This window comes from Juglans regia, chromosome 5, assembly GCF_001411555.2.
Source record: "Juglans regia cultivar Chandler chromosome 5, Walnut 2.0, whole genome shotgun sequence".
Taxonomy (NCBI): domain Eukaryota; kingdom Viridiplantae; phylum Streptophyta; class Magnoliopsida; order Fagales; family Juglandaceae; genus Juglans; species Juglans regia.
Genome location: NC_049905.1, coordinates 1,477,801 through 1,495,098, shown reverse-complemented (window position 1 = coordinate 1,495,098; position 17,298 = coordinate 1,477,801). Strand labels below are relative to the sequence as shown.

Genomic DNA, 17,298 nt, shown 5'->3' with positions numbered 1-17,298 from the left:
TAAATAACAAATTAGCTCCATGGCCTTGTAGTAATTAATTAATTCAAGCCCATCGATTTCTCAAATGGCCGCATGCAATTCGTGCACAAATTCAAACAGAATCACATGATGAGCTAATTGATGATCATCATCATGATCAGTTTAATTAGCCAAAATAAGTTAATATTTGAGCTATTTAATTGGTTTTACGTCTCAAATTAATATATGCTACAAAATGGTGATCGGATATCGTTTCTTTCGCCACTTAAACATGCACTACGTATACTTACGAAACATGCATGCAAAGGCCGCTAGATAGCTAGGCTTCGTATTATACGTACGTACGTGGATACACGTAACAAAAACCAAGTTTTATTTGATCCCCACAAGCAAGCTAGCTGGGACCAAGCCAGAGATCAGAGCTAGCTAGCTAGCTAGGCATGATCTCGATCAATACATGCATGCATGCATGCCTGCCTAGATCAACAAGCAATTAAAAACCACCCCCCAAGTTTATCACATCACGAATATTTCGATTGTACGTCACAGCATTATCATGAAGCTGCCCTTGTCGATTTTGGATTTCTTTTGATCGATCATCTGTAATATCCCAGAGCTAGGCATTTTTCATTTTGGATTCGATCTCCATCAAATCATATATATATAGGCGCTGATCATCATAATCATGATCTCCATTATCGGTAGGATGTTAATTATATATATATAGAAGTAGATAATTATAGTCATGATCTCCATGCATGATTGATAATGTATTTTACACTTTATAAACTCACGGCCACCACTTATATCTAAAAAGTTTTAAGTTATGAAATCAATATGAATTTAAATTTAATAGGGTAAAAGTAGTACTGCATGTAGAGTCAATATGGTTCGAACTCAATATATAGTATCTCTATTTTGATATTATGTAAAATCACGAACCAGTTAATATCGTGCAAAAACATGTATCATTTATCTCAAAAGTTTAAACAGACAAAAAACATATATAAATTTAATTATTTATATTATATTAATCTTAACGTACAATTAACAACAACAACCAAAAAAAAACATATATAGAAGTAATTTGAAAAGTTTTGCATGGATAGTCTAATTAATAAGGCTAGCTCATTAAGACATGGACCGCAAAATTATGGATGTCAAACATAAGCACATGAAATTTATATATAAATTAACAATATCCAACGCATCACGTCCAGTTTACACGTCAAGCAATTAATGTTGATCATAGAAAAATTAAGCATGCAACGAAGACACAGTCGTTGTTTCTATCACTACGTATAAGCAACCGATCGATGCTCATTTTGTGGACGAAGGCAGAGACCACAGACGCTAGCTATATATAAATATATATATATATATATATATATATATATATATTATAATTAGCTACAATTTCCTTTATTGTATGCAAATATCTTGCGTTGACGTCAAGACTTAGGGCAGGTTTGGGACCTCAAACAAAACACAAAATTCTCATCTCATCTCATCTCATCATTACACTTTTTCAAATCCTCATACGAAATATAATAAATAATTCAACTTTTTTAAATTCCAATACAACTTTTTCAAATTCCAAAACAATAATAATATTAAAATTTAATATTTTAAACTTCAAAACAAAACACAAAATTCTCATCTCACCCCCCAAACCTGCCCTTAGGATTCGAAATTAATTAAGATCAAGTTGATGAAGTGGGGCTATAGATGGAGAAAACCTGTTTTTGTTGCATGCATGCTTATTAATTAACCAATTACAGTTTGTTTAATTCATAGAAGTGTCTAATTCTCCAAAAATGGCAAAAAGTAAAATTACACAATATAAGTCATGCACGCATGAGTTCGAACTCTGACTTTACGGTTCGTATCACTCAACTTCATTTAATTAAATATCTTATATTTTTCATGAAAGAGATCTTTCAATTATATGATATTATAGAAAAATTATCTTGAAAACTGATATTTTATATATAACATTTGGTGAAAATAGTGAGTCGTCTCATTAAAAGAATAATACTATTCTTACCAATGAGTTTTACTAATGGTTTTTACCGCTCTACTTTTTTTATTTTTTTATTATTATTTTTTTACTTAATAATTAAGTAAATATTTTTTAATAATATTATGAATTTTTTTATTTTTTAAAAAATATTTAAATATATTAAAAAAAAATATAAAAAAAATATAAAAAAAAATAAAAATCACAAAACCATTAACGGGGGGTGGCTCTAGCGCCGCTCCTCATTAAAAATGCTTTAAGATTTGTGAAACATATAGTACTGTTAATGTAGTGAACCTAGGTAGCAGCTTGTGAATCATGCAAGCATGCGGCGGCAGTACTCGTGGCCGGGTACGTAATCAAGCTAGCTAGCTATAGCCACCCACCCACCCAAAGAATCATGGTCAGCAAAAAGAGCTAGCATGCATCTCATAAATAACTCGATTTGAGTCGTCCAAAGCTAGCTGGCCGGTGGCAACCAGTCGGCAGCCCCGAAAACAAACACACATGAGTACTGAATTAGGATATAAAAGTATAGATTCCCTGCCGGGAGAAGACAACGAAAGTATAGAGTCAAGACTCAAGACTAAAGAAAATCTGTCTGTAATCTGGTCGATCGACTTTAATTTGTACGTTTTACAAAATTCCAAGTAATTCCAAACATGAGTAGGTAATAAAAGATCAGAGGGTCATCGTCAATCAGGAAAAGCAATAGCTCGTATTCGATTTGCTCACGATTTATATATACACACACATGATAGTGGTTCAGGTTAATGCTTATCACTTCTGATCTGATCATGACATTAATAATTATATATATTAAAACAGTACTGCTTATGATCTGTAACGCACATTTATATAGCAATAAGCAGAAAGAACTATCTCCTCCAAAAGCTGCTAGCTTGCTTATCTTGATCTTCTTGATCATCCGGCGGCTGCTGATCATGATGTGTATGTGAGCAAGTTGCAGAATTTTCAAAGGTGGTTCCTGCTGTCCTTTTTCTTTCATATATTAATTTAACAACCCATATGTCTTTTGTTGATCTGGACTTGGGGCTAGCTTTTCTCACCAAAAGTATTAATTAATAAAAGAAGAAGCCGTGAGCTCTTAAAACTCTCCAAGACCCATTGCTTCATACATTTTTTTAAAAACTATTAAATCAATTTATTAAATAGAAAATAGATCTTGGAAAGATATTTGCCGTCTTAAGTTTTATAAATTTCGAACAATTTTTCTTTATAGTAATTCTACATATATATATATATACACAATTATAAAGTACGTAAACATCGCATAATTATTTTAAAAAATAGTAGAGTATATTATTAAAAAATTAATTATTTTTATGTGATTCTAATATATTATTCATTTTTTTCAAAACGATTACACTGCGATTGTACAATTCACAGTTGTAAATATATATTTTTTTTAAAAAAAAAATAAGTAAATTTGATATCTACATAAAAAAATATTTTTTTTAAAGGTAGAATTTGCACATTCTAATAATTAGACTGTATATAACATTATATAAAAAACTATATGTGATAGATACATCATGTTTTTTTTTTTTAACAAGGAATAAAATTAACCTTTAGATCTTGAAGAGGAATGGCAAGTCGATGGATCATAGCTAGGGTACTTCTCACATGTTTAAAGAAGACAAGTTAATTTAATAGACTGGTTCATAGAGATTTTTTTTTTTTTTAAATCTATTTTAAAGGAAAGTAGTGTATCTTTCTTTTCATGCCTAGCTAGCAAGGAGAGAAATAACAGTACTTTCTTTCTAAATTTAAGGTATCTGTGTCAACAAATTTGGCCCGAGGGATTCATGTATATCCCAAACCTCTACATGATATATATATATATATATATATATTGTATATATAGTACTTGAATCATTAAGCCGCCCATATAAAAATAAACTATATATTTAATTTGATGATATATAGGATTTTGTGGCCTAAAGGGAATGTATTTCAGATTTTTAATTTGTTTAATTGCTTTAATTAAGTGTACACGTCCTTCTTGTGTTTTTTTAATTATAATATGTGGATTTAGATTAAATAGCAAAATGTGTTGCGTTTAGACGTTGAGTTGAGTTAAGTTGAATTGAGATAAAAATTAAATAAAATATTATTAGAATATTAATTTTTTAATATTATCATTAATTTAAAATTTGAAAAAATTAAATTATTTATTATATTTTATATTAAAATTTAAAAAAATTATAATGATTAGATAATCAGATGAATTGAAATGACCAAACTTGTCTAAGTCAAAGAGTTTTGTGCCCAACTTGGTCATGATGATGTTACTGTTGGAAGTTGGTCATGATGATCTGGTACTGTTCCATGAAAGTGGGTTTCTTTTTGTCACATTATAAGGAAAAAAAAAACAAGAGAAATGCAGTGCCACGTCAATATAAATGAATGGATGTGAGCTAGAAATGTAGTATAAAATATCTTCCAAGAAGCATAGGAAATTGTAATGCATTCGCTAGAAAATTTATATTCTCAAGTCAGTATGTAAAACATATTTAATAAAATTTTTATATGATATAATCTAATTTAAAAGATAAATTTTAAATTTTAAATTTTATAAATTAAATTTTAACATTTTAGTGACGTAGATAATATATTCTATACACCGACTTGATAATAGAATAACTCTTATATTTATTTAGTATTTATATATATATATATAAAGTTATTATTACTTTGCTTAATTGTGGACCAACGCAAAGCTTTGTCTGGGTTTATTGAGATGGGCCCGACGAATTTTGAACAAAGGTCTGACTACTGGGCCTAAGGTCTCTTAATTGGACTCTACATATACTGGCCCACATGGGTTCTGTTTGTGCTGGTCGCATACTGATCATTTACCTACTTATTCTTCTCTTTCCACTCGGAGCCCAAAAAGGTGAAAAAATAAAAAAAACAAACCGAAGTTGACTAATTGCTGTTCGAAACAACGTTGTTCAATGACAGTATTACTTGAAGAGTACTGTCAATATTATATTTAGAGCATTTTGTAGAAATAAAGTTTGATCAATATAAGGTCTGGTTTATTTTCACAATATATTTTATATCATCTCATTTAATCATTATAATTTTTTTAAATTATCACATAAAATAAAATAAACAATTCAAACTTTTTTAAATCTCAAAATAATATTAATATTAAAAAAATATATTCTAATAATATTTTATTCAATTTTTAATTTTTATCTCAATTTATCTCATCTCATCTGCAAAATCAAACGAGAAAGCCTTGATGATCTGAAAGCTCAAAGCTTTATTAGTTATCATGTCCTTATATATCTGCAGTACATGTTTTGATAAGCTCCATCCAAACCAGTGACATTAAGACGTACGGTGTTTGCAAAGGTGAAGGCATTTTAGTGAGTGAGTGAAACATCTTAATTAAAGTTCTTAATTTAAGTCAATGGAAGTATGGATTATTAATCGAGTAAAAAAAAAGAAAGAAAAAAATTAAATTTCAAACTTACATTCTTTCATGAATATTATTAATTTTACATCTAAACATTTTATGATATGTTGTAATTAAGAGAAGGGGTGGTTGAACTATGAAAACGATCTATATATATATATATATATATAAGAATTATAAAAAATGAGGTAATATATATATATATATGTAAAGTACTATAAATTAAGTTTTATATTTTGTTGAACAATGTATAGGAATAACGTCATATATTTAAAAGTTTTTAAGTAACACAATTAATGCATGCTGCATAGTCAACTATCCAGTCAATGTGAAATTTTATAATAAATATATATTTATATATATATATATATATATATATATATATTTATATTAGGTCAAAGCCTTCAAGCTCGACCCCCTCACCCTTGCCCACCTTTAGCCTTGTTCCTGAGTGGAAGGATGTAATGCAATACATGCAATGTGTTAAAAAGTATAAACTAAATAGTAAAATCTACCATTTTTTATTAGTTTAAATTTTTGAAATAATTAATGATTTCATATAGTACGTATCAAAGCAAAAAACTTTCAAAACCTAACTCTAAACTTAACCACATTTAATTTTTAGAAATTTTATTTACAATTCAGAATATTGAAGAATGAGGATAAAAGAAGAAAAAATATTATTTTAAAATGGATATTATTATAATTTTTTTTTTTTTAAATATAACTGTATAGACTTATATGAGCAGTCTCTATTTAAAGACTATATATAGACTAACCCTTTAATTTTATTTCACACAATGACAGCCAAGCAATATATATACGACAACCTTGGCACCACACAAAACTTTCATACATTTTAGGGTGTTGCTACACACACCGACGGGAGCCACCAACAATTTCCACTGGCCAATTTTTTTTTTTTCAAACATTTTTTAAATCTTTTAAACATTTAAAAAAATAAAAACTCATTAAAAAACACTTAACCATTAAGTAAAAAAAAAAAATACCGAATCGATGGGTTTTGTCGATAGGTTCCCCCGGTGGGAATATCATTTCCCTTAATTTTAAGTATCATCTCTTTAATTTGGACGACACATATATATCTATTAGATTAATTAGCAGCAAATACCAAAAAAAAAAAAAAAAGCTTGAAAGAATTATCTTTCGATGCATTATTTAAATAAATGAATTTGAGAATGAAGGTTTAGATTTGAGCCTTTAAAATTGTCATGTTTGGATTTAAAGATGAGATGAGATAAGTTGAGATTAGATGGTTTGTGAATAATAGTGAAATTTGTGAGTTGAAATTTGTGAATAGTGATAATCTCAACTCATTTCTCAATCAAACCGGCTCTAAATCTCTCTTTTAGGACAAAAATTAAATTTGGATTTCGATCAAATCCAAAAAAAAGTCACATTAATTAATATAGAATCAAGACATTTATAGAAAGAAATTTAAATATATATTTATAAAATCTATCCAATTCTGAACTCTATCCAACTCATTTATAAATTGAATCTCTTTTTTTAAAACCCAAATCCTAATCCACCTATTTTTTTTGTTTTTTATCCAAATACAACCAGCTTAAGTAATTTATGTGCTGCAATAATTAAGTTTAAATGTGCTGTGATTCATCATGTGTAGATTTATTCGTCATGAATGTGCTGTGATATAGATGCATGGATTTATATCAATATCAAGCTCGAAATCCGAATATTGTAATCAGTCATGCACTGAAAACTAATTAATTAAGCAGCTCATGATGAGATCAATAATAATTAATAGTTATAATATTGCAGAATTGTGCATGCATGAGCTTTGTTAACAGAGAGAGAGAGAGAGAGAGAGAGAGATCAAAAGGGGGCCGGTCATGAGCTCCGTCTCGTTGTTTTAGCATTCAAAGCCCCGTACGTTATAAATACCCCCAACAACATTCACATACTAATTGCCTCAATTTGAACAACATCAATATCCTTCCCAAAACTAGGCAACCACACCCCCCTCTCATTAGTTATAAAGGGAGACTGCGAGGGGTGTAGAGTAAGCAGAAGCAGCAGCAGCAGTAGTGATAGATATATATATATATATATATATATATATATATGAAAACTATGGAGTTTGGTGGGATATTGTGGTTGGTGTTGGTGTTCATGTGGAGCTTTTGTGCTGTATTCGTGGCAGTGAAATGGGTTCTCAAGAATGTAAATAAGTGGCTCCACGAGACCCAGTTGGGGGAGAAACAGTACTCTCTTCCACCTGGTGATTTGGGTTGGCCTTTCCTTGGCAACATGCCCTCCTTCCTCCGCTCCTTCAAGTCCAACCATCCTGAGTCCTTCATCTCCTCCTTTGTTTCCAGGTCTCTCTCTCTCTCTCTCTCTCTCTCTCTACATGCATATTAAGTTACGAGGGTATTTCAGTGCATGCTGCATGATGCGGAGCAGAGGCATCATCGACCATGGAAATGCTCCAAACATCACAGTCCCTTGCGGTGCAAAAGGGACAGACTTTTGTTTTTGGGCCGCTTAATCCAAACCGCATCCTTGCATTGTTCAGCTTTTTATATGTCCACGTCATCATTTTGCATACAAAACGATAGATTTGTCAACATTTTTTATTTTTGGCTTTTTTTTCCTTATTAAGTTTCAAATTTTCTTTCAACTAATTTTTTTTTACGTTAAATACAAAAGATCATCAAATTAATGAAAACATAATTAGAATGCTGAGTGCAAGTGACATTCACGAGTACTTGACACTTCAAATAAACAGATCATGCCACATGGTTTGGTTTGATATTTGGAAAACATGATACATATAAAGAGATCTCACAAACTGACCGTGGCACGCTACCAACGATTTTACTCCCCCGTTCCCCACCCCCTCAACCCTCTCTATATATTCAACAAGATGATTGACAAATATAACACTTCGTTGACATGTTAAAAGCTGGGAAATCCACTAACATAAAAAGAACACGTACACACATGATCTAGCTAGAGTACTCAAATCTTGGTGTTGGCTGCTGTGTCAAGTTGAGCACCAAAGACTATATATATATAGCTAGCTAGAGTTTAAAGTTCTTGAATGAATTCAAAGAAACTTTAGATAATAATTCTCTCCATTTCAAATATTCATTAATTTTGTGTAAAATATATATGGAGTATGTAGTACTACTTATTATAAGTACTCATTTCATTTGTCGATATAATAATGTGATCAAATGATCAAAATATCTCATGATTTATACCAAGTTTATGAAGTGCCACAGAGGGAATCTATCTTTTAACAGCTAGGGGTTATGAATCATCATGATCATATATATATAGGTACTCTAGTGCTATATATATATATATCTAAATGAATGCATGAGATCTGCACTGGGCTGGGTATAATATCCTTCTTGATATCTTTATGGGACCCTAGAAATTAATGTCATTCCATAACAGCGCCTAGTTGTCCTGCAGGCCGTACGTACCTTGTCTTTTTGTTTTTTCAGGAACAACAAACGTGAATTATGGCCGCTGAATGTGGTGTATATATATGGTTCTCATAATTATTATGTGACAGGAAAATCTAAAATGAATGATTATAATCATGGTACTGTATGGATCTGAGTTTTGCATGCATGCAATTAGGTTTAACAGTCTCTAAATATATAATTAATAAAGCCATGCATGTTAAGTTTTCTTTCTACAAATTACAATGCAGATTTGGACGTACTGGAATGTACAAGGCTTTCATGTTTGGGAGCCCCAGCGTGATAGTTACAACACCTGAAGCATGCAGGAGAGTTTTGACAGATGATGATTGCTTTAAGCCAGGTTGGCCTCAAGCCACCGTTCAGCTCATTGGAAACAAGTCATTTGTTGGAATTTCCTACGAAGAACATAAGCGTCTCCGGCGGTTAACGGCTGCTTCGATCAATGGTTACGAGGCATTGTCCATTTATGCTAAATATATCGAAGAAAATGTCGTGTCTTCCTTGAACAAGTGGACAACAATGGGAGAAATTGAGTTTCTGACCCAGCTTCGGAAGCTTACTTTTAGGATAATTATGTACATTTTTCTTAGCTCTGAGGGTGAGCCTGTGATGGAGGCTTTGGAGAGGCAATACACAACTCTTAACTATGGAATTCGAGCCATGGCAATTAATCTTCCAGGATTTGCTTACCATAAAGCACTCAAGGTACGTGAGTGTCTTAGTTGTATTTTCTCAGCTTTGTTTTCAGGATTTAATTTTTGTTTACCAAAATAATCCATGTTTCAGGCTCGGAAGAAGCTAGTGGCTACATTTCAATCTATTGTTGATGAGAGGAGAAATCAAAGGAAGGAGTTTGTCTTGCCAAAGAAGAAAGATATGATGGATGCTTTGCTGGATGTTGCAGATGAAAATGGCAGAAAATTATCTGACGAGGAAATCATAGATATTATGTTGATGTACTTGAATGCAGGTCATGAATCTTCAGGACATACAGCAATGTGGGCAGCCATTTTCCTGGAACAGCACCCAGAATTTCTTCAAAAAGCTAAGGTACGTACTAGTATATTTTAATATATTTCTCATTAAGTTTCAACTTTTAATTTGTTGGTTATTGAATTCTATTAATGCAACAAAACTGCAGGCAGAGCAAGAGGAAATCGTAAGGAGGAGGCCACCGGGGCAGAGTGGGTTGACTCTGAAAGAAATTAGAGAAATGGAGTATCTTTCCAAGGTACAGCATGATCTATGTGCTAAAATTCATATCTTCGCTCGACCTGTCCTTGGTCAATTTGGCATCACTCTTTTCTTTTTCTTTTTATTCTCTTTAACATCGATCTTATGCTTTTAATTAAACTGCTATACGTAGGTGATCGATGAAACCCTTCGTGTGATAACATTTGCACCGACTGTTTTCCGAGAGGCAAAAACAGATGTCAATATAAGTGGTCAGTTTATGTTCAGGATTTTCATTCTTTTTAGTTTTCTGTAATGATTAGTACTGAAAACAATGGCTTTATCTAAAACATTTCATGCAATGTAGCTCTGCTTATGATTTATTAGAAGTTTCTTGCTTTAATTTTCAGGTTATACCATTCCCAAAGGTTGGAAAGTCCTTGTCTGGTTTAGGAGTGTTCACCTGGATCCTGAAACTTACGAGAATCCAATGGAATTTAATCCTTCCAGATGGGATGTAAGTAAATTTTTTTTATTTTTTATTCTCTCTTTGCAGATGAGATGCAAGTAAAATAGCTAGATACAGTCATGAGTTGTACAAACGACATACACTTCTTTTGAAAAAAAATAAGATCTATCGTTAAAAAATTATTTTTTTCATACAAATTCTATATTTGATTTCTCTAAATGGCATCTTCTTTCTTTTTCCAGATCAATGTACATTACATTTGCAGCTTTGCATGATCATTACATGATAACAGTTCATTAAGTCTGTGCTAGGATTAGTATTATGTCGATTTGGTTTACTTTGTGGCAGAATTATACACCCAAAGCTGGAACCTTCCTTCCCTTTGGAGCAGGAAGCAGGTTGTGCCCTGGAAATGATCTTGCTAAGCTGGAAATCTCCATTTTCCTTCACCATTTTCTCCTTCATTATCAGTGAGTTTATCTTTCAACCTTTCCTTTCTTTTTCTTTTTCTTTTTTTCCTCTAATACTTCAGATAGAGAAAATATATACAATGTTCTCTTCCTCTAATATTTTTCTTCTTTTTTTTGAATTTTTTTTTTTCTTGGTACAGGCTGGAACGGGTTAACCCGGGAAGCCCTGTGATGTACTTGCCACATACTAGGCCCATTGATAATTGCTTGGCAAGACTCAAGAAATGCCCCACTTCATCTGCATAAAGGAGAAAGAAAGTGGAAGGAAAAATAAAGCCAGCACATTCTGATCACTACTTCAAAATTAAGATGGAATTAATATGTATTTCAAGTTTATCTTCGTTCTCATGTCTCTTCATGATATCAAAATTTAATAGGCCTGTTAAAAAGAATGTGAACATTTGCAGTTATCAAGTTTATTGAACAAAGCATGATATTGTCTGCAATCTTAAGCCTAGATATGGAAGTTATCTAAGGTGAAACTATTAGAATCCTTCAAACAAGCTTTAAGGCTACTTCTGGAAAAATAATTACGAGAGAACTGTGCATGGGGGATACAATATAAGTCAGTTCGACACAACAAAAACACAATTATTTCACATATACCTAAAGTTGCACATTCTCTAATTAATTTTCTGGCTACCTGTCTGTCAAATCTAGCTAGAAAAATCACACTAGGTAGCCTTTGTAGATTCTTCCGGTAAATCATCTTCATCATGGTAGATGTTCTCGGCCATCTGCCAGATTTGAAGTATGTTATCTTCAGCTACACTAGCGACAACCCAGTCTTCACTTGGGTTCCAGGAAAAATCAGATATTTTACTCGTGTGACCACCATGAATAAAAAGTAACTCCGGCGGTCCATCTTCAGCATCCTCTGGTGTTTGCTCTTCATCAATCCTATAAAAAACCAAAAGCCAAAAAGAATTTATTTCAGGCAATGTCTTTGTTCTTACTTGCAAATATATTGGGTAGCAGAAAAGAGCGCAGGTCAAAATCATCATACAAATTCGGGTGAAATAAACTTTACACCATTGGTATTCCAATTATGTGGCTCTATTCACATTCACAGAGGGGTCATTCTAATCTTAGAAGCTTCAATCCAACCTAGCCATATTAGTATTCCCCTACTTCCCAGTTTCCATTTTAACTCTTTTCACCCTTGTTTTGGATAGCCCTGCTCCCAGTTTCTTCCCCGGATTGATAATTCTAAACATTGCAGATATATGACTCAAACGTACAATACATTGTAAAACTCTCCCAATTCCCATACCTTCATCTCTACCAAATTTAAGTAATCTTTAGAGAGGCTAACGCCTTCTCTTCAAGTGGTGGCATATATATTATATATCTTCTAAGCTAACTTTAGCCAATCATGAATTAACAGCTAAATTTAAACTTGATTCTCTTAGCATGACTTGTTTGGTAATACCTTCTCAGACAAACCACTAAAATAGTCCCAAAACCTTAATGATTCCCATGAAAAATCACATTTTGTTCTTGAGCCAAAAATAGTATAATGAACAATTTAAATCTCATAAATTGTATTAGTTCAATTAGATCTGCTATCCCAATGTGGCTTAAATTATTCATTCATAAGCCTTAACAAATAGAAGAAATAGTTGGTCCAGCAAATACCTGCTAAGATCCCACACCATGAGTCTCCTACCAAGACAACAAGAAGCTAAGATAGTCTCGTTTTTTGGATTCCAGCCAACTTGGAAGACCTCCTCCCTGTTGTACATAAGGGCAAAAACGAGTTGAGAAATAGCCATCAACAATCAAATGCAACCCCCACCAACCCCCCCCCCCAAAAAAAAAAAAAAAAGTGCAAAAGACGCCTAGATTTTTTTTTACAAGGTGCAAAAGACGCACCTAGACAACTAAGTCCAAAAGATAAATCTATATAGCCTATTAAATCCAAAAGAGTATTCTTACTTGTGACAATCAAAGGTGTGGAGTGCAGTGCTGATCTTGCGTAGATCGAACAACTTCACAGTTTTATCAGTAGAGCCCGTTGCAACAACCCATTCATTAAAGGGATTGAAAGCTAAGCAGTTTACCTGGCACGATGTCATGAAAAAGATTGGATTATCACTGACCAAGAAAACAGGGGAAAACATCATATTCACCACCTCTAGACAATAGCAAAGATACAGTGTGCATGAATAAATATCAAACTTAAGCATTGAAAGCATTCGGAGTACAAAGGAGGGATTTTGATGAGTTTAAATCATTTACATGGCAATGATGAATTAATTATATCTAAATTAATTATCACCACCAGCCCGACCATTAATCAGGGTAGGAGCCAATCAAGAAATGGACAATAGTTGTTGAAAATTCATTTATTTATATTCACAACTCATATGTACCAATGCATATATTTCCAGTAGAGAAAGAAGTGATTAAATGCACCAAGCCACGTGGACAATACCAACCCACACAGTTTGTACGAGATCAAAAAATCGAATTTTAATGTGCAAGTGTATTTGAGTCATAATTAATATTAACATGTCATACAAAAAGATAAAAGTAGATTTTTTTAAAGTATCACCATGATATTCAGATCCATAACACAGGATAAGACTAAAAGACTAATAAGGTTTTCTCTTGTTAGCTTGCATTAAGAGCTTTGCTACACAACCTCCACCACACTCCACACTCCACACTTTTTTAAATTTTTTAAATTTTTAATATTTTTTTAAAATTTTTTTTTGAGTTTATTCTTTTTAAATTATTTCAAATTTTTTATTCATTATTCATATAATAAATATTTAATAAAAGAAAAAAATAATAAAAATTAAAAATAATGTGGAGTGTGGAGGTTGTGTGAATAGTAGGAAGTTGAGTAGATTTTTTGTACTAACAAATATATGTGAGGTAGGCAATGGATCTACAAGGGCATAGTTTTGCCTTTGACTTTGAAGCATTGGAATTGATTTAGGAAACTAAGAGTGTTGTAACTTAGAGTATCTGTAGTAATTTTCCCATATGCATGTGTGTGTGTGTGTGTGTGTGTGTGTGTGTGTGAGAGAGAGAGAGAGAGAGAGAGAGAGAATATTCTTAACACCAACCTCACTTTGATGAGCAATAACAGAGTGGACAGGCTTGCTAACTGATGGAGTCCGGAGATCCCATATTAACAGGTGCTGATCATCACCTACTGAACCAAATAAGTATTCATGCCTCAGATGCCATGCTACATCTTCTACAACACCTTCATGAACCTATCATGGTAAATAGTAATGAATCCAAATCACGGTCAATATTCGAATCAGATAGGAGCAGCCATTAAATTTTTATAAGAGATTTTGATTAACTCGGAAATGAATTAAAAGTACAGAGATCGTTGCCCATAATAAAATAAATAAGATGAAAAGATACATTTGCCTGTGTAAGGAGCTATCTGAGTTCAACATACCAAAAACAGGTCTTTTCTAGCCATCACATTCATTCCAGTTATAAGATGCTTACAAATTGTACAATGAACTTCTTGAAAACATGGAGCAAATTCAATGACAGCATCAGTTTCACATGATCAGCCACTTTTTAACACGCAAAGCATGTCTTGAATATTTCGGTCTTACATGAAGGGTATTTTATCTAAACAAAGACATGGGTGCACGTAGGGTTAGCTAGTAAAAGTCTACCTTAAAAACTTGCATGGCATCAAGGCTCTTGTTCTTTGGAGTTGCACTAATATCCCACAAGCATATCTGAGCATCATCAGAGCCACTCAGCAAATGGCCCTGCTTAAACTTACTCCACGATAAACCATATCCTTCAGTGCTGTGGCCCCTCAACCGTAAGTCAGGGCTGCATGCACCATCTAGAGGAGGCTTAGACGGGTGTTTGCTATAATCGAAAACATAAACTTCAGCACTAACTGTCTTAGTGGCAATAATAAACGGGTTTTGAGGCATATAACGAGCACGATTGACCTCTCCATCATGATTTATTTGCTGGATTATTTGCACCTGCAAGGAAATAACCCAAGTATTAAGGAGCCAATAAAAAAAAATAGACTCTTGATGATATAAATCGATAATTACGAAGAAAACGCACCAATAGATTGTTCTGATGAAATTGAATACTATAACGTTCATCGAGGCACACACTAGGCTCTTCATGAAAATTATATCACAACAATTTTCATTTTTTTCATTTGATCTCTACCAAGAGGAAAGGGGAAATTTTGATTTTATTTATATCATCTTTGACATGAAGTATCGTTTATAGCAATTTTCTAGAGTCGAACAACAGCATAAGCGATAAAAACACTTTCTCAGCCACCAAAGAAACTACAAAGCCAGAGAAAGAGCACGAGAGGTGGAAGGAAATTACGAACCTTTCCATTGGCGCAGCCGAAGCCACCGACATCGGTGCGGTCGTCGTCATATTGTCGTGCGTCGTTCTCTGCGTCCTCGAGAGGGAGTTGGACCTGGGCAAGCATGAGGTAATTGGGCTCATTCTCGGAGGTGTGGGTGCCTAGGATCATCTTCTGGACGGAATAGTCCTTTCCGGGGGGCTCCTCCCGGTCCGGTAGCCACTCGACGGTGAGAGAAGGCCACTCAAGGGCGTGGGTGATGACCAGATCGTAGAGGAACGGGGTGTTCTTCTTCCAGATCTTGTACTCCTCGTTTATTAGCCTCTCCTCTATCTCCCCTCTCATCTCCTCCTCGTCTTTTCCCATCTTCTTCCGGCTGATGCTGCTGCTACTGCTCGGATTGGATTTTCTCTCGCTTTCTCGGGGTTTCTTAGCGGGCACTTGCTCGGATTATCTTTATTAATTTAGTTATTTTCTAACAAGGACGTTCCCGCCAAGATTTGGGGGAGTGAGGGTTATGAAACCCTAAAGCTGAATACAGAGTGTGAGAACGGCGGCAACTACTAAGGTCATTTTGGTCCTACCCATGTCAATTTTATTTTCATCAATAATAAAAATTCTAATTACTATTGCACATCAATTTCTGAGTTTTTTCTTTAACAAAAATAAATGAGGATTTAAAAATAATAAAATATTAAATTTTATAAAATAGAATGAAAATTAAATTAAATTTGAGTATAGTATATAAAATTACTCATACATTCAGACTCTCAATTCTATGTTAGTTTTGTAATTAATTTCGTATCAAATTTATGGATCATGAAAAAATTTGTCTAATTTTAAATATTATGTATCGAGTTTGTTTTGTATCGACGTGCGTATTCAGTTACGTAATAGGCAGTTATCAATTTAATTTTAAATCTTTAGTTACTTCTTGTATATTGATAATAGAAAAGATTCATCTTAAACTCTTGTATTTTCTTTATTTCTATATAAAAGTGTTTGATTAGGAAAAAAAAAAAAAAAAGTTGTTTTAAGTGGGTTAAATGATGATCTGGTTCAGGAAATAAAACTCATTTTTGGTTTATTACATTGAATAAGTATTTAAAAGAGCATAAATTCATTTTTTTTTTTTAAATGGACTATTTGTTTTGCATCCACCTATTAGCTGTTCTAAAAGAAACAATGATTAAGGTTAACAACACATCCACTCATACCATGGATGTTCTAAAAGAAATCATCAACTACTCAAGCAAGAAACAACGATTGGGCTTTAAACAACACATCCACTCATACTAACTGTACAACAAGTCAATGATAGAAATGGTGGGCCGGCCCAGCAGCCTTCAGGAATGAAAGTTGGGCAAGCCAGCCGGGCCAGAAGGCCCAGACATTGTGCGGTGTGGAAAAGTCATCGAGCCCTGAAATACATTTGGGTTGGGTTTGTACTTTACGAAACACAAATCTGTTAAAAGTTGTGTCCATCATTCTAATTGGACTCTCAAACCAATATTTTTGTACTCTCGAACACATTGGGCTTTTTGCCATCACACTTTTGAGGGTTGCCTATGACCGATGACGACCTTTCTTTCCTTTTAATTAAAACCAGTAAATTAAGATTTTAATAATTTCATCGTAGAATCACTCTTAAGAATATCTAAAGGGATGATATATTATAAAAATTTTGAAAATACTTTGGGGGTGGACTTCCAAAAGCAGCAAAGTTGTAGCTTTGTGAAATTAAATAGTATTTATTTAAATATATATATATATATATATATAAAACAACATCAAGAGTCTGGGTGGTGTAGTTGGTTATCACGCTAGTCTCACACACTAGAGGTCCCCGGTTCGAACCCGGGCTCAGACACATTTAATTCGTTTTACGAGCTGTGTGCAATGTTTTAAGTTTGTTTGCTAATTC

At 33.1% G+C, this 17,298-nt stretch overlaps 2 protein-coding genes and 1 non-coding gene across 3 annotated transcripts; 2 read left to right on the top strand and 1 right to left on the bottom strand.

Annotated features, from left to right (window-relative positions):
* The first annotated feature begins 7,564 nt into the window (after nt 1-7,564).
* LOC108989523 (ent-kaurenoic acid oxidase 1-like) lies at nt 7,565-11,645 on the top strand. The gene is made up of 8 exons (XM_018963155.2): nt 7,565-7,810; nt 9,160-9,637; nt 9,719-9,982; nt 10,074-10,163; nt 10,299-10,377; nt 10,516-10,622; nt 10,923-11,044; nt 11,185-11,645. Exons 1-8 carry the CDS (start codon nt 7,566-7,568, stop codon nt 11,288-11,290), a joined length of 1,491 nt encoding a protein of 496 aa, XP_018818700.2. The 5' UTR covers nt 7,565; the 3' UTR covers nt 11,291-11,645.
* LOC108989531 (WD-40 repeat-containing protein MSI1-like) lies at nt 11,427-15,956 on the bottom strand. The gene is made up of 6 exons (XM_018963168.2): nt 15,396-15,956; nt 14,698-15,024; nt 14,122-14,274; nt 12,983-13,107; nt 12,683-12,778; nt 11,427-11,944 (listed from the first exon to the last, which is right to left on the bottom strand). Exons 1-6 carry the CDS (start codon nt 15,738-15,740, stop codon nt 11,719-11,721), a joined length of 1,272 nt encoding a protein of 423 aa, XP_018818713.1. The 5' UTR covers nt 15,741-15,956; the 3' UTR covers nt 11,427-11,718.
* Nucleotides 15,957-17,170: 1,214 nt separating this feature from the next.
* TRNAV-CAC lies at nt 17,171-17,244 on the top strand. Its single transcript has one exon. It is a non-coding gene; the product is annotated as a tRNA-Val (tRNA).
* Nucleotides 17,245-17,298: the final 54 nt, after the last annotated feature.

What these genes read in the sequence shown, in the direction of transcription:
- LOC108989531 (XM_018963168.2), bottom strand. Translation starts at nt 15,740, where the DNA reads ATGGGAAAAGACGAGGAGGAGATGAGAGGGGAGATAGAGGAGAGGCTA. An exon ending in CACACCTTTGATTGTCACAA is followed by an intron (nt 12,779 to 12,982) that starts GTAAGAATACTC and finishes TATGTACAACAG; the next exon opens with GGAGGAGGTCTTCCAAGTTG. An exon ending in ATGGTGTGGGATCTTAGCAG is followed by an intron (nt 11,945 to 12,682) that starts GTATTTGCTGGA and finishes GGTTTTTTATAG; the next exon opens with GATTGATGAAGAGCAAACAC.
- LOC108989523 (XM_018963155.2), top strand. Translation starts at nt 7,566, where the DNA reads ATGGAGTTTGGTGGGATATTGTGGTTGGTGTTGGTGTTCATGTGGAGC. An exon ending in AACAGATGTCAATATAAGTG is followed by an intron (nt 10,378 to 10,515) that starts GTCAGTTTATGT and finishes TTTAATTTTCAG; the next exon opens with GTTATACCATTCCCAAAGGT. An exon ending in TTAATCCTTCCAGATGGGAT is followed by an intron (nt 10,623 to 10,922) that starts GTAAGTAAATTT and finishes ACTTTGTGGCAG; the next exon opens with AATTATACACCCAAAGCTGG.